Source organism: Dendropsophus ebraccatus, chromosome 15 (assembly GCF_027789765.1).
Source record: "Dendropsophus ebraccatus isolate aDenEbr1 chromosome 15, aDenEbr1.pat, whole genome shotgun sequence".
NCBI classification, from domain to species: Eukaryota; Metazoa; Chordata; class Amphibia; order Anura; family Hylidae; genus Dendropsophus; species Dendropsophus ebraccatus.
The window spans coordinates 69,067,203-69,092,544 of NC_091468.1; the positions used below are offsets into that span (position 1 = coordinate 69,067,203).

At 46.4% G+C, this 25,342-nt stretch overlaps 1 protein-coding gene across 1 annotated transcript in view; it reads right to left on the reverse strand.

Moving 5' to 3' along the window:
* The window catches only part of CNST (consortin, connexin sorting protein), a 62,715-nt gene that overhangs the window by 13,026 nt on the left and 24,347 nt on the right, over positions 1-25,342 (reverse strand). The window contains exons 4-9 of the mRNA XM_069954326.1: positions 23,810-23,840; positions 21,818-21,904; positions 19,937-20,054; positions 18,314-18,335; positions 17,966-18,053; positions 5,930-6,708 (exon numbers count right to left, since the gene is read on the reverse strand). Coding sequence (XP_069810427.1) covers positions 5,930-6,708; positions 17,966-18,053; positions 18,314-18,335; positions 19,937-20,054; positions 21,818-21,904; positions 23,810-23,840 — 1,125 coding nt within the window. The remainder of the gene's footprint in view (positions 1-5,929; positions 6,709-17,965; positions 18,054-18,313; positions 18,336-19,936; positions 20,055-21,817; positions 21,905-23,809; positions 23,841-25,342) is intronic.

Consider the following 25,342-nt stretch of genomic DNA (forward strand, 5'->3'; position numbering starts at 1 on the left):
CCACAGTCCTGTCCCCTGATGTAAGCCCAAGCCTGAAGTGGATCTGCTATGATTTGGAAGGTGAGGGAGACTTCCTAGGTCAGAGTCCCCCCCTCCCCCTCCCACCCAGTACAGGGAGCTCTTACACCAAAGCAATGCTCTTACACAAAGTCACAATTTTGAGAAACTGTGAGCTCTTAAGCCAAAACGCTCTTAAACCAAGGTACCACTGTATATAGAATAGTATACAGGATAGTAGTTGTTAAAGAATAGTATATAAGAGAATGGTATATTATACAGAATAGTGGTAGTAGTAAGAGAATAGTATAGTATATAGAATAGTATACAGGATAGTAGTTGTAAGAGAATAGTATATATACAGAATAGTGGTAGTAGTAAGAGAATAGTATAGTATATATAATAGTATACAGCCCTTTTTTTTTTTACACATCTCATAAATTGTGTTTCACTTTAAATAATTCTAACCTCAGACTAATAGAGCTAATGTTGTAGTGTACACAGGGCAGCTCCTATACACACAGTCTCCTACACACAACTAATCTCACTTAGGTGTAAAGTGGATCTGGCAGCTGAGTATATTGCTTGTGTTCGGGCAGCAGAACAGGAGAGAAATAGGTTTGTAAATTACTTCTTGTATTGGACAGTGTCAGAGTGGAGAGAATACACCACTTCCGGCAGGACATACAGCAGCTAATAAGTACTGGAAGACAGCAGCACATGCTGGTTCCATATCAGGAGCTGTATGTAGTATCTATAGTATATACGTAGTATATAGAACAGGCTCAGATACCAAATCTGTTAGACTGGGACAAACTTTCCTGAAAAAGAAAAACTTACTTCTTCCACAGTGATAAAGGTGAAAAGAGCCTAAAGGGGGCGACATACATCAGATAAGTGACGACTGATAAATGATGACTCCGCACACACGTACTGGCCGTCCACCTATACATAGATGAAGCAACCTTCCTGGGAACATTCATGATCAATGACACCGGCTGAATGATGAATAACCGCTCGGAAAACGCTCGGGAATCTTTCCAGTAAGATGGTTTGAGAACGAGCAATCATTTATAGAAGAGTGACCCTTTATCCGAGGATCCCGGGAGAATTTCACACAATAACCGTCAGTCTGTGGTCGGCTAAAAAGATCGCTCCATGCTAAATTTTATCTGAAGAGTCTTTGGTTTGACATTGTCCACTCAACTCAATCTAGAGTGTATGGGCACCTTAAAGGGGTACTCCAGAGAAAATCTTTTTTAAATCAACTGGTGTCAGAGAGTTTCCTCAGACAGATTTCTCGCAAGTCTTCCAGTACTTATCAGCTGCTGTGTGTCCTGCAGGAAGTGGTGTATTCTCTCCAGTCTGACACAGCACTCCATGCTGCCACCTGTCCATGTCAGGAACTGTCCAGAGCAGCAGCAAATCACCATAGAAAACTTGTCCTGTTCTGGACAGTTCCTGACATAGACAGAGGTGGCAGCAGAGAGCACTGTGTCAGACTGGAAAGATAAAATTTTCTGCAGGACATACAGCAGCTGATAAGTACTGGAAGATTGGAGATTTTTTAATAGAATTAAATTAAAAATCTGTGTAACAAATCAAAAGGTGAATATAGGACTCACTATACAACAGACTGTAAGCGAATCCGGCGAGGATCGGGGGGTCATGCAGTGGTATATACCATCCACGGCAGACGTCAGTAAAATTAGCCTGAAGGAAGAAATAACAGGCTACGAGTGATCGGACCTCCGGGGCCGCGACGCCTTCCATTACATATGTAAACAATGGAGGTTATTGCAGCGTCTCATCCAATAATTACATATACATGATGAAACAATTAGCAAGATGTTATTGTGAAGCGGAGCCCGTCAGCTGGGGGCGCAACACAGGTAAACAGCTCACCTGGTAACAGCTCCGCCATCACACCATGGCAGGAAGATGATGGGCCCCCTGCCTGATAGAGGCTCTCCTTACTGTCTGTATACAAGGGCCCAGACATAACTCACACTTCCGGCATCACATAAGGGAGCTGCTCTGTTACATCGGATAACTGTATACTACAGGGCTCCTGTACCACTTAAAGGGCTAGTTCAACAACAACAATTCTTTTAAAATTAACTGGTGCCACAGATTTTTAATTTATTGCTATTAAAAAAAAATCTATAGTCTCCCAGTACTTATCAGCTCCTGTATGTCTTGCAGTAAGTAGTATATTCTCTCCAGTTTGACACAGTGCTCTCTGCTGCCACCTCTGTCCATGTCAGGAACTGTCCAGAGCAGCAGCCAATCCCTATAGAAAACCTCTCCTGCTCTGGACAGTTCCTGACATGGAAAGAAGGTGGCAGCAGAGAGCACTGTGTCAGACTAAAGAGAGTACCCCCTTTTCTGCAGGACATACAGAAGCTGATAAGTACTGGAAGACTGCAGATTTTTTAACAGAAGTAAGTTACAAATTTATATAACGTTGACAGAATATAGTGTAAAAGAAAAAAAAAAGCTCCCCTTTAATTGCCAGAAAATCCACATTTAGGCTGGGCTCACACTACATATATTTCAGTCAGTATTGTGGTCCTCATATTGCAACCAAAACCAGGAGTGGATTAAAAACACAGAAAGGCTCTGTTCACATAATGTTGTAATTGAGTGGATGGCCGCCGTTTAATGGCAAATATTTGCTGTTATTTTAAAACAACGGCTGTTATATTGAAATAATGGCCGTTATTTACTGTTATATGGCGGCCATCCACTCAATTTCAACATTGTGTGAACAGAGCCTTTCTGTGTTTTTAATCCACTCCTGGTTTTGGTTGCAATATGAGGACCACAATACTGACTGAAAAATACGTAGTGTGAACCCAACCTGAAACCATATGCTATTTTTCATCATATTATGTATTTTTCTTGGAAATGATAATGGTGACGTTCTGTACACATCCCTGCTGGCAACTGGTATAAATTTAACCTGAGGCCTTCACAAAGTTCTGCCTTAAAGGAGTTATCACCTATTCAGGATAAGTGATGACTAAGGAGGATCAACTTTCTTTGTCTCCCGGATGAATGAAGCAGCAACACTCATGCTTGGACGCAGCTTCATTCATTGTTTCTGGGACGTCTGAGGATAGTCCAGTACAAAGCCGGAGTACAGAGCAGAGTACAAAGCCGGGCCAGAAAAACAGGGCAGAGTACAGAGCCTGGCCAGGGAAGCAGAGTACAGAGCCTGGCCAGGGAAGCAGAGTACAGAGCCTGGCCAGGGAAGCAGAGTACAGAGCCTGGCCAGAGAAACAGGGTAGAGTACAAAGCCTGGCCAGAGAAACAGAGCAGGTTACAGAGAAACAGAGCCTGGCTAGAGAAACAGAGCAGAGTACAGAGCCTGGCCAGGGAAACAGAGCAGAGTACAGAGCCTGGCCAGAGAAACAGAGCAGAGTACAGAGCCTGGCCAGAGAAACAGAGCAGAGTACAGGGCCTGGCCAGGGAAACAGAGCAGAGTACAGAGCCTGGCCAGGGAAACAGAGCAGAGTACAGAGCCTGGCCAGGGAAACAGAGCAGAGTACAGAGCCTGGCCAGGGAAACAGAGCAGAGTACAGGGCCTGGCCAGGGAAACAGAGCAGAGTACAGGGCCTGGCCAGGGAAACAGAGCAGAGTACAGAGCCTGGCCAGGGAAATAGAGCAGGGTACAGAGCCTGGCCAGGAAAACAGAGCAGAGTACAAAGTCTGGCCAGAAAAACAGAGGTAATACAAAGTAGAGTACAGAGTCTGGCTATCTTTAGAAGGTGCCATAAAAAGTGAATGGAACAATAGATGACCACGCTCAGCATCATATCATACACCCAGGGGGACAAATGACCTTTGTAGATGTAATTGGCGGGGGTCCCAGTCCCATAAAGTTTGTTATCCACCATCTTGTGGAGGTCAGTGGTCTCTGTTAGCAGGACAATGCTGCACAGCGATAGTTTGAGAAACACACACACAAAAAAAAAAAAATAAAAAAAAAGAGTTAACACCCCCCCCCGCTAAAGTAGTAGTAGAGTGTACAGTGCAACAACTTCCTGCAACGATAGAACTATAGGACTGTAGCCTACTGCAAAGCCACACTGGTAACAAGACCAAACAAGGTTATAAGCTGCTCCAATAAAACCTCAGAACATCTCAAAGTGCCTGTTAACCTTTGAGCCTCATATCGTGGTTTACCGCACATCACGGAACTCATTTACATACACAGCTGATAAAAATGCAAACTTTTCTTTATCTACTCCCTGAGAATTAGAGGAGAAATTGGGGCAAAACAAAAAATCTGATGCAGGCAGGGGGTATGTGGTCACAATAAAGACTGAATACTTGCCTGTCCCCGTGCCCCTGCAGCACTACTCTCACCACTCATTGTCAGCTGCCGGACATTACTTTCTCCAAGCTTCCTCGTACATCACGACTGAGTACCCGCTCAGCCAAACAGTGACTGCAGCAGTGTCCTACCTCAGTCACTGATTGGCTGAGCAGGCATTCCTGTGCCCAGGTTGTGATGTTTCAGGAGCAGGAGCTAGAGGAGGCCGGTGAGGGTCCAGGAGCAGTAATGCAGCGCTGCGCGGGATCGGGGACAGGTAAGTATACATTCTTTATTATGGTCCTGCCCACCCCTGCCTGCAGTGTATTCTTTTGTTTTGCCTGGACTTCTCTTTTAAAGCGACTCTGTACCCACAATCTGCCCCCCAAACCACTTGTACCTTCGGATAGCTGCTTTTAATCCAAGATCTGTCCTGGGGTCCGTTCGGCAGGTGATGCAGTTATGGCCCTAAAAACAACTTTTAAACTTGCAGCCCCGTGCCCTACGGGAGTATCTGTGCCCTAACTTTGCACCACCCCTCCGTCCCTCCTCCCCACCCTCTTCATCATTAGGAATGCCACTGGAACATTTTCTCCATGCTGAACATTGCACAGGTGCTTAACGATCCAGCCCATGTGCCAGGCTGACACAGGTGTGGAATAGGTGACAATCTGCCTGGAGCATTCCTAATGATGAGGAGGGACAGAGAGGTTGTGCCAGCCTAATGCATACACAATCTAGGCCACGGCCGTTGGGCACAGGGCAGCAAGTTTAAAAGTTGTTTTTCAGGACAATAACTGCATCACCTGCCGAACGGACCCCAGGACAGATTTTGGATTAAAAGCAGCGATCTGAAGGTACAAGTAGTTCCTTTGGCCTGTTTTCTATTTATGTCAATAGAAGAAGTTTTGCTCCAGGACTGAAGTCTGTAAGTCTCTTAATACATATAACTGAGGATGGGGTAATACACATTGAATAGGATGAATTGATTCTAGAAGCTACACATTTAATTTTTTTTTTACTGCATCGGTAAAAGCAAGCTCACAAGTGTCACTATAGTCTATATCCCAGGTAACACACTACTGAAAAACTATAAGATGGTGTAACAGTAAGAGAAGAGACGTGTGCTTGTGTAACGTGTATTCACACAGGTTATTTAAATTTGTAATTTACTTCTCTTAAATAACCTCTAATCTTCCAGTACTTATCATCTGCTGTATGTCCCGCAGGAAGTGGTGTATTCTCTCCAGTCTGACACAGTGCTCTCTGCTGCCACCTCTGTCTATGTCAGGAACTGTCCAGAGCAGGAGAGGTTTTCTATGGGGATTTGCTGCTGCTCTAGACAGTTCCTGACATTGACAGAGGTGGCAGCAGAGAGCACTGTGTCACACTGGAGAGAATACACCACTTCCTGCAGGACATACAGCAGATAATAAGTACTGGGAGACTGGAGATTTTTAAATAGATGTAATTAACAAATATATTATATATACATATACACCAATTAAAAAAAAAATATTGCTGGCTTAACTCCTTTAAATGTCTTCCAGCAAACTCTTTACTATACCTTATAATATACATTTATATAAAGCCATGAAGGTGACAGCTTACCTCCTCTATCTCTATCCTCTTTGCTAGTTCGTCTAGTGATAGGTGGTTATCCCCCATGACGGCTTCCCCCGGGCTCGGTGACATTTCTTCTTCTGAATACGTCTCCTCCTGGAAGTCCAAGTGAGCCAGGAAATTCTCGCTATCTTTCAGGTCCCCGTTGAGGAGACTCGCTATAAACTCAACTGTTGCTTGCCGCTGAGACTTGTTCAGTTCCTCCAGGCATTTCTGACTGGCACAGAGTCCTCCTTCCTCTCCTTGGCTCTCGGTATGAGGACTCCTTTTTGTATCTCCATCTCCTGTGGGTGAGTAACACTCTTCGGAGCGGCTCGCGCTTTGGAGGACACTCATGCATTCCAAGGAACCGGTCCCTCCCGTTGTGTCATCCTGTGTATCCAGGGCACCATCTGAGCGATCGGCAGAGGTGGGGATTAATTTGTCTACCATTAGGTTCCCGGCAGCGGCTTCTTCTGTCCTGTCCTGGGAGAGTGCCTCTATTTCTGACACATCATTGCCGTGCGGTGTTGCTTCTGGTTGCAGGAGGTTGTTATTCTTCCCAGCATCCCCAGAAGGAAAGCTGCTGTCAGGTTGAGCTCTGCCTCCTGTCCCCATGGACTGGGTGGTTGCTTCTAAGGTTGTTCCACAAGTGATAAGCTGCTGCTGCTCCTCCTCCGTTCGGCTCTCCCCGGGCACAGCCTGATCAGGAAGCCGCAGCTCGCTCATCTCTGCCACGCCAGGCTTCCTGCTCGCTGAGCTCTTTGTGCCAGATTCAACTTCTCCACCTGAACAGAAACAGGAAAAGAGTTTTAGTTTCTTTTTGACGAGGTAGCAAAGCTAAGGGCGAGTATACAAGAGCGGACCTCATTGTATCCCGAGATGGCCAGGACTAGACTACAGCTAAATTTAGAGCTCAGCCCATTAATAAGTGATGAGTGGCCTCTCTCTCCTTGTCGGCTGGCACGTGTCACCGGTACAGATGTGAGGTAGTGACACACTATGACGGGATGAGCGGAGGAGCAGGCACTCGCTGGACCACAGCTGGAGAGAAGTCTGCCCCTCCCTCCCCCTCTCATCCTGCTCAGCTTCCCTTATTATTATGCCCATTGGAAATCAATAGTACTGAGAGATGCGGACAGGGTACAGAGCAAAGGTCATAGTAAATGGAACAAGAGCAAAGATGACTGTCTCCCTGTCAGCGAGGAATAGAGCACAACATAAAGCCCCAGATCATCAGTCATTGTGGAATAAAAAGAAAAAAAAACTAATTCTGCAATGATGGGCTGATATGATTACTGAGATAAGATAAATGAGATATAAGAGATAGGGAAATATGTTTATTAAAGGGGTATTCCACTCATACATAACTTTTCATATGTTGCTGCCCATGATGAGAACAACAATTCCTTCCGTACTTGTTATCTATTCAGTCTCCTTCCCCCAGTTCTGAGCTGCTGCTTTCTGCTGAAGACACAAAAATCTGCGTGTGAGCTTTTCTCTCTGTCTCCCCCTCCTCCCCCGTCCCTTTTGAGACAGCTGATATAAACAAGTCCCTGGCTGGCTGTATCTGCAACATTATAGCTTCTTTGTAATGCTGGGAGGGTTATTCTGAGCTCACAATGAACTCACTGTGAGTAATCCTCCCAGCATTATAAAGTTGCTACAATGTTGCAGATACAGCCTGTCAGGGACTTGTTTACATCAGCTGTCTCAGAAGGGAGGGGGGAGGAGGTAGAGACCGAGATAAAAGCTCACACACAGATTTTTGAGTTTACAGCAGAAAGCAGCAGCTGAGAACTGGGGGAAGGAGACTGAATAGATAACAAGAAGTATGGAAGGAATAGTTAGTCTCACCATGGGCAGCAACATTTCAAAAGTTATGTCTGAGTGGAATACTCCTTTAATAGATAAGTCAATCCCAAACAATTTAAAAACAATTCGCTCATCTCTAGCTGTATGTCCTGCCGGAAGTGGTTTATTCTCTCCAGCCTGACACAGTGCTCTCTGCTGCCACCTCTGTCCATGTCAGGAACTGTCCAGAGCAGCAGCAAATCCCCATAAAAAATCTCTCCTGCTCTGGACAGTTCCTGACATGGACAGAGGTGGCAGCAGAGAGCACGGTGTCAGACTGGAAAGAAAGCACCACTTCCTGCAGGACATACAGCAGCTGATAAGTACTGAAAGAAGATAGATGGGCATATGGCTAAATACACTTTGATTCCTCAGTCTCTCCAGGTCGCTGGGCCATCGCTTCACTGGCAGAGATTACTGCCGTGACATTAAAATCACAATCACTTTAATTCTACCCGGATTTGCCTGCAGCTTACATATTCATACAAGTCAGGGGGTATATAGCTTGTAATCCATTGCAGCTAAGACTCTCCAGGCCTGCAACACTGATGCATGGGGAGCTCGGAGCATGAAACCCGCGTGATTAATGTTGATCTTTTTGGGATTAGGAAGAAAACACCAGCTGCCGTTCCTGACTCGGTATCAGGTGTAGTCATGGTGTCAGCAAGCAAAAACAGTTGTGGAGCCCAAGTGATGGTAACAAACAAGTTAGGAGAATAGAAACAGCATAACAAGGAGCATCAGCGTCCAGAGGAGAAGAGACTCCTTCATCAGGGACATTCAGTGGGGACCAGGCTCAAATGTTCCTGCGCTTCTCCACCCTGTCGATTTCCTCAAAGTCACCTGGTTCATGTGCAGTATACGGGGATGGATATATGGTCTGTATTAGGTATCCAATCCAGTGAGGGTTCAAAAGTATGAAAACTAAGATCTCCTTCACATGGGTCAGTCAGTCCGGCTCGGTTTCCCTCCAGAGGAAAAAAGGAAGTTTGAATGGATCCCATTCATCTGAATGGGAGAATTAAAGGGAATGTGTCACCTAAATTTTCTTTTACTGATTAGAATCAGATACTAAAACTTGTTCTTTTATTCTAATCAGTTTATAATTTCTGATTGTAATTTTTTTAATTTCACTTTTTGTACATTGTTATGGGGGCGGCCGTCTTGCCTGGGCTCTTCTTAACAGCATTTAATGACATGCTTTACGGCAAGACTTATAGACACAGATGGCAATAGACAGACTCTGTCCCCTTGAGATGTGAGATATCACTGAGCACGTTCTGTCACCTGTGAAAAGGTCATTCCACAGGGAGCTGCTATTGTCTCCTCTATCTGCTGGGGTCACATGGCGCTGCAATGTGGTACAGATCACTTTACAGATTACTGATCAGATATTGGTGGCCGATCCTGGAAAGTGGCCATCAATATGAAGGTCCTAGAAAACATGTTCACACTACGCATATTTTTGTAAAACTACGGCTGTTGTTGCCGATTGCAACAACGGCCGTGATTAATAAGAAAATATACGTTATGTTACCATTAATGGAATCCCGACTGAAGTGTAAACACACATAGTATACATACTATAGTAAAACCCTGTCAGTGCGCACTATGGAGCGAGCGGCTCTGGTCGCACACTCCATTGTTTGCTGTGGGGAGTTCTGATGCGGGCGCACACGGATGCGCCCACATCAAAACTCAGCGGCTCTCATCCCGGGACTCACTACCGGCCGGGATGATCTTTTCTGAGACCGGCTGTTCCATGACCCGGCCACAGAACGGCCGCTCTCATACAGAGTGTGAACATGGCCTTAAGTAGAACATTTTTGGGGTGTAGCGTACAGAAGCAAATCATTTTGTCCTGGTAATAACACACAGGCTTGGAGTCGGCTCCCCAATACAAAGAACACAAAGTACCGTCTGAGAGGGAGCTGATAATGTCGTAACTTTGTTTCATGTAACAATCAGATTATCTGGTGTTCTATCATAATGTCACCATATTACTCATGCCAGTGCTTTGAATCATAGAGACAATCGCTGGTTATACACTGCAGCCACACACCGGCAAGACCGAGAAAACCTCTTAACCCATTAGAGGACCGGGCCAATTTCGATTTTTGCGTTTTCGTTTTTTCCTCCTTGTGTTTAAAAGGCCATAGCACTTGCATTTTTCCACCTAAGGACCCACATGAGCCCTTATTTTTTGCGCCACTAATTGTAATTTGCAATGACAGGCTGAATTTTTTCATAAAGTACACTGCGAAACCAGAAAAAAAAATAAACGTATGGTGAAATTTAAAAAAAAAAAAAAAAAAAGCATTTTGTTTATTTGGGGGGTATATGTTTTTACGCCATTCGCCCTGGGGTAAAACTGACTTGTTATGCATGTTCCTCAAGTCGTTACGATTAAAACGATATATAACATGTATAACTTATATTGTATCTGATGGCCTGTAAAAAATTCAAACCATTGTTAACAAATATATGTTCCTTACAATCGCTCTATTCCCAGGCTTATAGCGCTTTTATCCTTTGGTCTATGGGGCTGTGTCAGGTGTCATTTTTTGCGCCATGATGTGTTCTTTCTATCGGTACCTTGATTGCGCATATACGACTTTTTGATCGCTTTTTATAAAATTTTTTCTGGATTTGATGCGACCAAAAATGCGCAATTTTGCACTTTGGGATTTTTTACCGTGCGAGATCAGGAATATGATAAATTAATAGTTCTGGCGATTACGCATGCGGCGATGGCAAACATGTTTATTTGTTTACCTTTATTTATTACATGGGAAAAGGGGGGTCATTCTGACTTTTATTAGGGGAGGGGGCTTTTTAGTAATAATGACACTTTTTTTTTATTTTTTTACACATATACTAGAAGCCCCCTGGGAGACATCTAGTATATACACACTGATCTCTCATTGAGATCTTTGCTGTATACTTACAGCTGTATACAGCATAGATCAATGAGATCGGCACTCGTTTGCTTTCGGCTGCCGCAGCCGAAAGCATCCGAGTGCTGAGCCGGGATCAGCGCCATTTTGGCGGAGACCCCGGCAGGTAACAGACACGGAGATCGCTTCTCCGGGACAACGTTCCGTGGGGGCCAACTCCGCCACTAGACAACAGGGATCGGCTGCAGCAAGTAATCAGATGCAGCTGTCAACTTTGACAGCTGCATCTGATTACCTGATTAGTGGGCACGGCGATCGGACCGTGCCCGCTAATAGCCGCGGCCCCGGGCTACATGCGGCACCCGGGACAGAGGCGGTTCAGAGCACGGCCCCGCTCTGAACTCCTTTACCGACCGAAGGGCGTAAATATACGCCCGCGGTCGTTAAGGGGTTAAAGGGCTGCCAGAAGTTTAATTCTGTTTTGTACGAAGCTGCTATAATCTCTCACGCTGCTAGACGCTCCCTGGTGGCTTAATTTAAGGGGGTATTCCAGGTTAAAATGACTACCTGTTCCCTAAGCACAGGACAGAAATATTTAACCCCATTAAATACCCATCCATAATCTAAGCTTGTGTGTAATGGGTCTCTATTACATGAATTGGTCGCTTTGTCTGCAGCACATCCTGACTTACAGCCTGAAGCTGCTGAAAATACTGACTGCTCCACTCTGTCTCCACTCCTCTTTCCTCCCCCTCCCTTATGAGACAGAGGTCACATGATCTCTCTCTTCTGCTTCCAGGCAAGGTGTAACACCTCATCTGTAACCTCGCAGATTACTGACATCACAAAGTGATCACCTGACCAATGATGGGGAAACAACAGCCTTTCCTGAGTAGTATAGGGGAAAGGAGACACTGTTGTTTCATCTCTCTCTCTAATCTATGTAGATGAATAGAGATAAATAGATAGATACTGTGTTCAATGTGCAAAGCAGAAGCAGATGTAGCCAGTGGTGTGCAGACACTACAGGACAAGGGCAGGTACCCAGCAGATGGCTCTGAGGTGCAGTGCGTGAGCGTGCTTGAAATTCACTCATCTCTAGTCTTTAGGTGCTCACAGCGGTCGGCCCAATCTTTGTCCTGCTGACCCCCCATTCCTTTAGCTTGGCCAAATGTTCACGCGTTCCCAAAGAAGAGAGAAGACTCCTCATTGTTTACATCCCGAGGCTGAAAATCTGTGAATAATTTATACAGAACCTACACATGAAAATTCCATGGTTTCTTTTATTACAAAATGAATTATTGAATTTCCTGAAACTGGAAAACTTTCTGGGAAATCAATGTAACTAATATGGCCGGAAAAACGGCCAATTTATTTCTCCCAACATCCCATCTGTCTTCTCTCTCCGCTGCTCTTCTGTTATTACTGTATCACGGTGTCTTCTCGATGCAATTGCTTGCTGGGACGTTGTGCACACTGAGTGTACAGCGAGGATTAGGTTACTAAGCCGCTCCGATAAAGACTCCGATAATATCCGAGCCAGGATCTGCAGAATGAGGCCAATTTGGCAGATCATCGCTCTGTGTAATAAAGACAATGATCATTGGCTGATCGTATCTTTCCGTTGTGACCTTAAATCATCGGACGCCAGGCTTGTAATAGTGATTCCCGGCTGACGGCTGAGAAATATGTAAAGAAAAAATAATAAACTATACATAGCTCTCCGCACTCCCTGATGTCCTGCTGGCTTCGGCTCTCTGCTGTGTCAGGACGCTCAGCCAATCGCTGGCCGTGGCACTATCCCGGTGACTGGCTGAGCGGCTGTCACTGCAGACACTGCCAGGAGCAGGACATCAAGGAGCGCGGGGAGATGTGTATAACTAATATTTTCACGCCCTTGCGGATAATCGAGCAGTGTATGGGCTCAGTAAGAGAGCGACGATCTAGCAGACTGACGGTCACTTAGGCTGGGTTCACGGTGCGTTTTTGCAGTCTGTTTTTTTTTCATCTGTTTTCTGCAAAAATGGGTGTATTTGTGTGCATCTGTTTCGATCCATTTTTCCATTGCCTTCCATTATAAAAAAAAAAATAAGGTTTAAAACGCATCCATTTTTATCCATGTACACAAAAACGTGGTCGATCACGCTTTTGTGTATTTAAAAAAAAAAAAAAAAAAAAAAGTCGGTCTCGTCTCTGCGGCCCCGGCTGAGCTCCACATTCCCCCCATGATAGAAGAGGATTGCAATCTACTATCGGGGCCGTCCAATTTTTACCGTCCAATTTTTACTTTTTTTTGTATGTATTGTAAACTAAACGTAACATGTAAAATAAGTAAGAAATATAAATGTAAGAAAACTAAAGCAAACTGACATTTTCCTGCAGGAAGGAGGATTCACCACAATGTGTTACTTGTCCGCAGAAAGACGACCATGCAGCAAACTATGAGTCAGATCCTCTGCACAGGAAACACCGAGGCCTATCCCTGTATAACATATATACCACAGACTATCCGGGCTTATCGCTGTATAGAGGATACACCACAGGGGGTCCGGCCATATCGCTGTATAGAGGATACACCACAGGGGGTCCGGCCATATCGCTGTATAGAGGATACACCACAGGGGGTCCGGCCATATCGCTGTATAGAGGATACACCACAGGGGGTCCGGCCATATCGCTGTATAGAGGATACACCACAGGGGGTCCGGCCATATCGCTGTATAGAGGATACACCACAGGGGGTCCGGCCATATCGCTGTATAGAGGATACACCACAGGGGGTCCGGCCATATCGCTGTATAGAGGATACACCACAGGGGGTCCGGCCATATCGCTGTATAGAGGATACACCACAGGGGGTCCGGCCATATCGCTGTATAGAACATATACCACAGGGGGTCCGGCCATATCGCTGTATAGAGGATACACCACAGGGGGTCCGGCCATATCGCTGTATAGAGGATACACCACAGGGGGTCCGGCCATATCGCTGTATAGAGGATACACCACAGGGGGTCCGGCCATATCGCTGTATAGAGGATATATAAAAGGGGTTCGGCCATATCGCTGTATAGAGGATATACCACAGGGGGTCCGGCCATATCGCTGTATAGAACATATACCACAGGGGGTCCGGCCATATCGCTGTATAGAGGATACACCACAGGGGGTCCGGCCATATCGCTGTATAGAGGATACACCACAGGGGGTCCGGCCATATCGCTGTATAGAGGATACACCACAGGGGGTCCGGCCATATCGCTGTATAGAGGATATATAAAAGGGGTTCGGCCATATCGCTGTATAGAGGATATACCACAGGGGGTCCGGCCATATCGCTGTATAGAGGATATACCACAGGGGGTCCGGCCATATCGCTGTATAGAGGATATATCACAGGGGGTCCGGCCATATCGCTGTATAGAGGATATACCACAGGGGGTCCGGCCATATCGCTGTAGAAAGGATACACCACAAGGGGTCCCGTCCATATCGCTATATAGCGGTTACTAGGGGACTTCCTAGGGCTGCATCCAACTTCTTTAGCCACTGGTATTCGAAACATAAAAGGTGTGTGTGTGTCCAAGACCTAAAAGCTACACAACTAATTTTTATATGTGGGGTCTTCTTCAAGGGGTACTCCAGCAAAAACAGTTTTTCTTCAAATCAACTGGTGCCAGAAAGTTATACAGATTTGTAATTTACTTCTATTTAAAAATCTCCAGTCTTCCAGTACTTATCAACTGCTGTATGCCCTGCAGGAAGTGGTGTATTCTTTCCAGTCTGACACAGTGCTCTCTGCTGCCACCTCTGTCCAGAGCATGAAAGGTTTTCTGTGGGGATTTGCTGCTGCTGCTCTGGACAGTTCCTGACATGGACAGAGGTGGCAGCAGAGAGCACTGTGTCATACTGGAGAGAATACACTTCCTGCAGGACATAAAGCAGCTGATAAGTACTGGAAGACACAAGATTTTTCAATAGAAGTACATTACAAATCTATATAACTTTCTGAAACCAGTTGATTTGAAAGAAAAACAAACATTCGCTGGAGTACCCCTTTAAGGGAAAGGTAGGTAAACCCTCCTGGTGTGCTGATACGCGTGCACGGTCTCAGAATACAGAAAGCTTTACCTATCATTACACCAAGTGTCTCTGCACTGTGTAATGGGAGAATTGACAAGGTTTCCCTTGGTAATAAGGATGATGTGCAGCGTGTTATCCGCCGCTCTGCCCAGATTTGCTTTTAGCATTAATAACATTAAGAAAAGATTTTGTCTGGATGGATAAAAAAAAAATAAAAAAAAAAATCAATCAAACCCCAAGTCTTGATTTCCACTTTCAGAAAGACATTATAGATCTCTCCTCGCTCACATTACCCGGCATCTGGAAATAGCCGGCCTGGAAGAGACGGCCGCTATCGGATTGCACTGTGTGTGTTGTGTCCAAGGAGGGATCAGCGGAGAGCAGGGAGGATCTGATGGGATTCGGGTAGCTTCATAGCTGTGACCTTTATAACTAGCGGCTTGTTGTATCCCGGTCACCCCCCGTTATAGACTACAAGATCCAGGGATGGGGACGGATTTGGAGGGGGTCATGTTAGAATGCCAGGTACATTGTACACATACTATCATCTTCAGAACAACTAATCCGAAGGTTCCAGGCCGTCTCCCTATTCGCTTTCTTTCCAGCTCTCAGCATAACAGATCACAGATAAATGTAATCTAATAGATTACACAGTGTAGGTAACATTTACAGGAATTCTGTGGAGATGCTACGGTCATCCATCAGCTTCTCCCTTCCTACTTAAGTTTTCATTTTTTCTCGTGCCAGAAATTTGTAAATTACTTCTATTAAAAAATCTCCAGTTGTCCAGTACTTATCAGCTGCTGCACATCCTGCAGGAAGTGGTGTATTCTCTCCAGTCTGACACAGTGCTCTCTGCTGCCACCTCTGTCCATGTCAGGAACTGTCCAAAGTAGGAGCAAATCCCCATAGAAAACCTCTCCTGCTCTGGACAGTTCCTGACATGGACAGAGGTGGCAACAGAGAGCACTGTGTCAGACTGGAGAGGATACACCACTTCCTGCAGGACTAACAGCAGCTGATAAGTACTGAAAGACTTGAGATTTTTTATTAGAAGTAAATTACAAATCTATAGAAATTCCTGAGACCAGTTGATTTGGGGGAAAAAAAAAAAACTTTTGGTGAGAAATCCCTTTATTTCATGCCTAAATTTTCTTTAGCTGATTAGAGTAAGATACTAAAACTTGTGTCTTTATTCTAATCTCTTCCTATTTTCTTACTTAGACAGACTCTGTCCCCTTGATATGAATGTGAGACATTACTGAGCGCTCTGTGACCTGTGCAGAGGTCATTCCACAGGGAGCTGCTATTGTCTCTTATCTATTGGTGTCACATGATGCTGCAATGCTGTACAGATCTCTTTACAGCAGCCTTCTCTTATCACCACAGGCACAACAGGAAGTCTCAGCTTAGTTTTAGCCCCAGTGGTGAGAATGAGAACTGCAGGATATCAGGATTATTTTATAATTTAGATAGAAAAATGGAAAATCAGAAAAATGTCACCAAAAATTCTTAAAAAATCTGTTTAACATAAAAACATCATTTTCTGATGACACATTCCCTTTAAAACGATCCGCGGTCATAATCTGGACGCCTGATGCATTTCTGGGGCATCAGTTTCTAGTAAAAGAAGGATGTTGGACCACCTGTGGGCTCAGCCTAAGAGTACTATTACACAGAACGATAATCGCTCCCTGTAATAATTCAATCATCAGCCGATGACAACGATCATCAGCTGATCATTGATATAGGTTTGAACCTATAATTGTCGGGCGCCGACCACATGTAAATAACAGTGCACGGCCGGCGACTGACAATTTACATTACCTATCCAGGCTGCAGGGCTCCTCTTGCGCTCTGCTTCTCTCCGGGTCCCGCACGTTCCAGCTTCAGAGCGGCCTGTCTCAGCCGCAGACAGTGATTGGCTGAGCGGCCTGTCAGCTTAGACAGGTCGCTCTGAAGCTGGAGCGTGCGGGACCCGGGGAGAAGCAGAGCGCAAGAGGAGCCCTGCAGCCTGGACAGGTAATGTATAAAGTGAAAGCAAGGGCTGCCAGGACATCGGTAACGATTTCCCTGAAGCCTTTGTTAAACAATAATCAGGCCGTGTAATAGGCCCAGTAAACGAGCGCCGATCTAGCAGGTTGGTGCTCGTTTGCAGTTATTATCTGGCCTTCATCTTCCCGTGTAATACTACCCTAAGGCTGGGAGGTTAACACTGTATACACCACTTCCTGCAGGGCATACAGCAGCTGATAAGTACTGGAAGACTTTAAAAATAGAATTAAATTACAAATCTGTATAACTTTCTGACACCAGTTGATTTGAAAAAAATAAAAAAAAATCCCCTTTAAGGTAATGTTACTTCTGAGAGGTAGCGGCCTCTTGTAATCGGAGGTATAATGCTGGCTTCCGCTACAAGAGTGACTGACTGGGTCAGGAGCCCTTGATTAGAAGCACGTGCAGTCAAAGGGCCAGCATCACCACGCAGCATCATCTGCCCGGGAGCTGGCGCCGGCCTGGGCTACCATGTAATGCATCCAGAATTCTGGACAGATTTTGGGTGTAGAGATTTCCATGTCCAATAAAACCCAATGGGTCTGGAAATTTATCAGGATTTCTTATCAGGAAATAAAATTTACCAGACTTGTGAAGGGGGTCTAACCACCTAGATGCCCCAATCCCCTTTAATCCACATCATCCAAACTACATAACTGTGCAAAGAGTTGTGACGAACTCCATGTAGGGTTATGCTGTGTACCTATACATAAGCACATAGGGGTCTGGTCCGGCGAGCAGTCCATGCCCATTGATGGTACTCAATATCCCAATAAAGGACTTTTCCAGTCCAAGAAAACAAGCCAAGGCTGGGTTCACACTGTGTTCTTGCAATACATTTTTTGCAAAAAAAAAAAAAAAACAGATGGAAAAAAAAGGACGCATTTCTGCGCATCTGTTTTTGCCATTGTAAAATATACGGATCAAAATGGATCCTTTTTTTTTTTATTGTACATAAAAGCGTAGTCGGATCGCATTTTTTTTTTATAATGGAAAAACGGATGAAAATAGATGCACACAAATGTATCCTTTTATTCAACCGTTTTTTGAAAGAAAAAAAATTAACGGCTGAAAAAATGGACTGCAAAAAACACAGTGTGAAGCCAACCGTCCTCAATGTAAATCCTCAGCATACCCCATAGTATAAAATCCATACCTGGACACTTGGCAGATGGGCCGTCCACATCACATCCATCGGATCCCTTTAACTCTTGGAGGTTTTGGATTTTCTCTACAGTAGAAAACTAGAAAAAACAACAGAAATGAGTTAAAAGAAGGTTTTCATTCAAATCAACTGGTGCCAGAAAGAGCCACTACTTCCTGCAGGACATACAGCAGCTGATAGGTACTGATTTTCTAAAAGTAGTAAATTACAAATCTCTGGCACGAGTTGAACCGAATTTTTTTGGGTAAACAACCCGTTTAATAAAAAACAAAACAAAACCCCCTACTCCCCATCCTGTATACTACAGCAGTACAGTATATAGAATAGAAATACTCTTACCTGCCATTTAGAGGTCTGTGGGCTGCAAGGGAGAGATAAACAGAATGAGAATGGATTACTACCTCACAGATATTGGCACAAACACCACAAGCTCTTCATTTCCTGCCTAATATTAGACTGGAACCTGCCCAGTAGTGAATAGTAAGACTGCTGTATTACAGCGCATAGGAGATAGCTGTATACTGCTGTATTACACTGCATAGGAGATAGCTGTATACTGCTGTATTACAGCGCATAGGAGATAGCTGTATACTGCTGTATTACAGCGCATAGGAGATAGCTGTATACTGCTGTATTACAGCGCATAGGAGATAGCTGTATACTGCTGTATTACAGCGCATAGGAGATAGCTGTATACTGCTGTATTACAGTGCATAGGAGATAGCTGTATACTGCTGTATTACAGTGCATAGGAGATAGCTGTATACTGCTGTATTACAGAGCATAGGAGATAGCTGTATACTGCTGTATTACAGTACATAGGAGATAGCTGTATACTCTGCATTACAGTGCATAGGAGATAGCTGTATACTGCTGTATTACAGTGCATAGGAGATAGCTGTATACTGCTGTATTACAACGCATAGGAGATACCTGTATACTGCTGTATTACAGTGCATAGGAGGTAGCTGTATACTGCTGTATTACAGTGCATAGGAGATAGCTGTATACTGCTGTATTACAGAGCATAGGAGATAGCTGTATACTGCTGTATTACAGCGCATAGGAGATAGCTGTATACTGCTGTATTACAGTGCATAGGAGATAGCTGTATACTGCTGTATTACAGAGCATAGGAGATAGCTGTATACTGCTGTATTACAGCGCATAGGAGATAGCTGTATACTGCTGTATTACAGCGCATAGGAGATAGCTGTATACTGCTAAATTACAGCGCATAGGAGATAGCTGTATACTGCTGTATTACAGTGCATAGGAGATAGCTGTATACTGCTGTATTACAGTGCATAGGAGATAGCTGTATACTGCTGTATTACAGCGCATAGGAGATAGCTGTATACTGCTGTATTACAGTGCATAGGAGATAGCTGTATACGCTTTATTACAGTGCATAGGAGATAGCTGTATACTGCTGTATTACAGTGCATAGGAGATAGCTGTATACGCTTTATTACAGTGCATAGGAGATACCTGTATATTGTGCATTTGATTACCGGGGGCTGAAGAAGTTGGATGAGGCCCTGAGGCTGCCTGGAAAACATGGATACAGCCTATGGCCATATGTTTTCCCGCACTCCTTAGGGCTGCATCAAACTTCTTCAGCCACTGATAAGCAAATGCAGAATATTGAAAATCGGATGCCTGGACGGATAAACATAGTGAGTTCATCAGCAACTTGACCTCAGATTAACCTTCCGATTACAAAGAAGCTTCAAAGTTGCAGATAAAGCCTGCCAGGGACTTGTCTCAGAAGGGGGGGGGGGGGGGGGAGATGGAGAGAAAAGCTCACACACAGATTTATGTGTCTTCAGCAGAAAGCAGAAGCTAAGAATTGGGGGAAGGAGACTGAATAGATAAGTATGGAAGGAATTGTTAGTCTCCATGGTCAAAGACATATCAAAAGTTATGATACACAAGGACAGAGCGGTATATAAAACTTACTCCTGATGGGATCCACATAGATTGGACAACATTTCTATCTCTTGGCAGCTGAGACCTTTCTCAGAGTTCTGAGGTGAGGAAATCAATGATGCTGATTCGGTCGTCTTCCATTTTGTTTCTATGTAATAAAAAAGAGCAAGAACATTTCAGCATGACGCAATGTTAATGATTATTAAGAAATGATGGGAAATGAAATTGCTTGACAAGGGGGTGTGACTAAGCCGAAAGTGGGTGGAGACCTGCAGGAAAGTGGGTGGAGACCTGCAGGAAGGGGCGTGACTGATGACACCAACAATTGTGCCAAAATTAGAGTAACATTTTGTTGTAGATTTGAAATATAAGCCTTAGTAATAGTCAGCTGACCAGATCCCAGACACTGGGTGTGCAGCATCAACCAATTAGGGCCAGACTTGTTATGCTCCGCCCCCACCTGCTCAACACAGGCTGCAGGGGAGGAAGGAGGGGTAAGAAGCTGCACAGTAGGGGACACAGAGTATGGGGGGATGGAGGATAGAGAGTACATGGGAAACTACATAGCGGAGGGGAAATATACAGTATGGGAAAAGAACTACAGGGGGAGGGAGGTATACAGTATGGGAAAAGAACTACAGAGGGAGGAGAGAGGTATACAGTATGGAGGAACATCTACAGAGGGGGGGAGGGAGGAATATAGTATTGGGGTGGGGCAACTACAGAGGGGGGAGGGAGGAATATAGTATTGGGGTGGGGCAACTACAGAGGGGGGAGGGAGGTATACAGTATGGAGGAACATCTACAGAGGGGGGGAGGGAGGTATACAGTATGGAGGAACATCAACAGAGGGGGGGAGGGAGGTATACAGTATGGGGGGGGGACAACTACAGAGGGGAGGGAGGTATACAGTATGGGTGGAACATCTACAGAGGGGGAGGGAGGTATACAGTATGGGGGGGACAACTACAGAGGGGGGAGGTATACAGTATGGGGGGACAACTACAGAGGGGGAGGTATACAGTATGGGGGGAAGTATACAGTATTGAGAAAAAACTGCAGAGGGAAGGGAGGTATATAGTATGGGGGGGCAACTACAGAGGGGGGAGGGAAGTATACAGTATGGGGAACAACTACAGGGGGGGGGAGGGAGGTATACAGTATGGAGGAACATCTACAGAGGGGGGGAGGGAGGTATACAGTATGGGGGGGGGGACAACTACAGAGGGGAGGGAGGTATACAGTATGGGTGGAACATCTACAGAGGGGGAGGGAGGTATACAGTATGGGGGGACAACTACAGAGGGGGGAGGTATACAGTATGGGGGGACAACTACAGAGGGGGGAGGTATACAGTATGGGGGGGGAAGTATACAGTATTGAGAAAAAACTGCAGAGGGAAGGGAGGTATATAGTATGGGGGGGCAACTACAGAGGGGGGAGGGAAGTATACAGTATGGGGAACAACTACAGAGGGGGGGAGGTATACAGTAGCGGGGGGAACAACTACAGAGGGGGGAGGGAGGTATACAGTATAAGGGGAAACAACTACTAAGGGGGGGAGGTATACAGTATGGGGGGAGGGAGGTATACAGTATGGGGGGGAAACAACTACAGAGGGGGGGAGGTATACAGTATGGGGGGGGAAGGGGGGAATACATAAGACCCTGTCCTATTTTCAAAGAAAAACACTATCAGATAAAAGACAGGGTGGGATGTGACATATTTCTATGGAAATGCATGGAGGCTCGGCAGACAGATACCAGCCATCCAGAAACTATTTAAAGTATTAAGTAAGAACATTAAAAACCAAAACCAAATCGTAGTGCAGTGATGGCGCATTAGTTACATAAGCAGCGGCATGTGATCAGCATCCAGTCACCGATCTCGGTCCCAGGAATCATTACTCACCCCACTGCTCCTGAATAGCAGACAGATTGGCCAGTAGCTGCTCGTGATAGACCCGTTCCAGCTGGATGAACTGCATCGCTTTCTCATCTGATTGAGCCGTCAAGAATTATTTCCCTGTTATGTCAACTATAAAGCCGGAAAGGCGTCTCCACTAATGGCCTAAATATTATGTCACCTCCTGACTGCGGCCGCTGGCACTGCTGGATAGACAGCTATAACGGCATTCACAACATACCATTGCCTGTGTCTTTATATTTATGATTAAAAAAAAAAAAAAAAAGGCTTCTATTTGGGGCAGTGTCAAGGAGGCGGAGCCTGTCATTCCCTGGGCGGTAACATCCGCTTTACCTTGCCGTGCTGCGTATTTGAAAAATCGGAGCAAAGCATTGTGTATACAGAACAATGAGGTATAGGGATGGTAATACCTAGGGAATAATAGGCCCCGCCTCCTTGACACCATTCATTCATGACTATTCAATATTTTTGGATGCAAATAAAAACACGTAAAATGTAAACATTAGTACATTCTGAACGTTTTTACGGGTGGGTTATCTCAAGAATACATAGCTGCCATTTTATTTACTTTAGGAATAATGGAGCACTGCCCCGCTCGTCCCCAGAGCACCGTTAGGAGCACTGCCCCGCTCGTCCCCAGAGCACCGTTAGGAGCACTGCCCCGCTCGTCCCCAGAGCACCGTTAGGAGCACTGCCCCGCTCGTCCCCAGAGCACCGTTAGGAGCACTGCCCCGCTCGTCCCCAGAGCACCGTTAGGAGCACTGCCCCGCTCGTCCCCAGAGCACCGTTAGGAGCACTGCCCCGCTCGTCCCCAGAGCACCGTTAGGAGCACTGCCCCGCTCGTCCCCAGAGCACCGTTAGGAGCACTGCCCCGCTCGTCCCCAGAGCACCGTTAGGAGCACTGCCCCGCTCGTCCCCAGAGCACCGTTAGGAGCACTGCCCCGCTCGTCCCCAGAGCACCGTTAGGAGCACTGCCCCGCTCGTCCCCAGAGCACCGTTAGGAGCACTGCCCCGCTCGTCCCCAGAGCACCGTTAGGAGCACTGCCCCGCTCGTCCCCAGAGCACCGTTAGGAGCACTGCCCCGCTCGTCCCCAGAGCACCGTTAGGAGCACTGCCCCGCTCGTCCCCAGAGCACCGTTAGGAGCACTGCCCCGCTCGTCCCCAGAGCACCGTTAGGAGCACTGCCCCGCTCGTCCCCAGAGCACCGTTAGGAGCACTGCCCCGCTCGTCCCCAGAGCACCGTTAGGAGCACTGCCCCGCTCGTCCCCAGAGCACCGTTAGGAGCACTGCCCCGCTCGTCCCCAGAGCACCGTTAGGAGCACTGCCCCGCTCGTCCCCAGAGCACCGTTAGGAGCACTGCCCCGCTCGTCCCCAGAGCACCGTTAGGAGCACTGCCCCGCTCGTCCCCAGAGCACCGTTAGGAGCACTGCCCCGCTCGTCCCCAGAGCACCGTTAGGAGCACTGCCCCGCTCGTCCCCAGAGCACCGTTAGGAGCACTGCCCCGCTCGTCCCCAGAGCACCGTTAGGAGCACTGCCCCGCTCGTCCCCAGAGCACCGTTAGGAGCACTGCCCCGCTCGTCCCCAGAGCACCGTTAGGAGCACTGCCCCGCTCGTCCCCAGAGCACCGTTAGGAGCACTGCCCCGCTCGTCCCCAGAGCACCGTTAGGAGCACTGCCCCGCTCGTCCCCAGAGGACCGTTAGCAGCACTGCCCCGCTCGTCCCCAGAGCACCGTTAGGAGCACTGCCCCGCTCGTCCCCAGAGCACCGTTAGGAGCACTGCCCCGCTCGTCCCCAGAGCACTGTTAGGAGCACTGCCCCGCTCGTCCCCAGAGCACTGTTAGGAGCACTGCCCCGCTCGTCCCCAGATCACTGTTAGGAGCAATGCCCGCCCCCAAAGCACCGTTAGGAGATATGCCCCAGCCTTACATTCACAATTTTACTAGATTGAGCAAAACAAAATGACAAGAAAAAGGATACAGTCTTCTTCCTGAAAATAGGTCTCTGCTATCTAAAAGAAAGAATAAACAGCATTATAGTAGACTAACATAAAGGGGTAGTTAGTTCTCCCAATAGTTTTTTTCTTTCAGATGAACTGGTACAGAAATTTATACAGATTTGTAATTTACTTCTATTAAAAATACCTTCAGTCTTCCAGTACTTATCAGCTGCTGTATGTCCTGCAGTAAGTGATGTTTCCTTTCCAGTCAGGAGAGGTTTTCTATGGGGATTTGCTGCTGCTCTGGACAGTTCCTGACATGGACAGAGGTGGCAGCAGAGAGCACTGTGTCAGACTGGAAAGAATACACCACTTCCTACAGGACATACAGCAGCTCATAAGTACTGGAGGACTAGAGGTTTTTTTAATTGGCGTAAATTACAAATCTCTGGCACCAGTTGATTTGAAAGAATTTTTTTTGTGAACTTCTCCTTAAAGGGGTGCTCCAGCGTGGGGGCACTTTTTTGGGGGGGACCGGAGACGAGGTGGCTGAAATAAAAGACGTCCACTTACCTCCCCGGTTCCAGCGGCGGGTCCCGCATCACGTCGCTCCAGTGCCCGGTTGCCGGCCGCTTCCGGGTGTCTGACGCCGCCCGAGACGCTACGTCTCAGGGCCGCTCAGCCACTCAGTGAAGGAGGCGGGATCCATTTGAAGTCCGCTCAGATCTCGCCTCCTTCACTGAGTGGCTGAGCGGCCCTGAGACGTAGCGTTTGGGGCGGCGTCAGACACCCGGAAGCGGCCGGGAACCGGGTACCAGAGCGCTGTGATGCGGGACCCGCCGCTGGAATCGGGGAGGTAAGTGGACGTCTTATTTCAGCCACCTCCTCCCCGGTCCCCCCAAAAAAGTGCCCCCACACTGGAGCACCCCTTTAAATGCACAGTAAAATCAAAGAACTACAGTATACATTGTATCATTTCTCTGTAATTAATCCCGGAAATGTAAAACTAAATTGACAAATGGGTGTGCCCTAATTGGGGGGTGTCCAGTCACTGTTGACTATATGAGACATCCCTTTGATGAGTGGAATGGTAAAACCCAGTTGTCACCTATCAGGTTCCTATAGGAATGGAGATTTTATTTAATGGGAAATATAAGGATTTACAAAACCAGACGGGTCATTCATGGTGATGGTTCTTTACAGAGTTAGCAAAAGCTAGAGTACTCTCCAGGTTATCCTTCCCACTAGGAAAGAACTGGACACAGTGAGGGATTAAACTAGCGAGTCTAAACTACAGTTTTTGGAAAGTCAGAAATCCCCTTTACGGGTGTGTTCACACGTACAGGATCCGCAGCAGATTTGATGGCCCAGATTTAAAATTGCACATTCAAAGCAATCTGCAGATCTGCTATGGATCCTGTACATGTGAACACACCCTAAAGGGATACCCTTCTCTGACCCCAGCACCACAGCCGATCAGCTGCTCAGCGCCTGCACTAAACAATGACCAGAGCCAAGAGCAGTTAGCGCCGTTCACCATGTAGTGGCCAGGCCTGGTTACTGCGGCTCAGTAA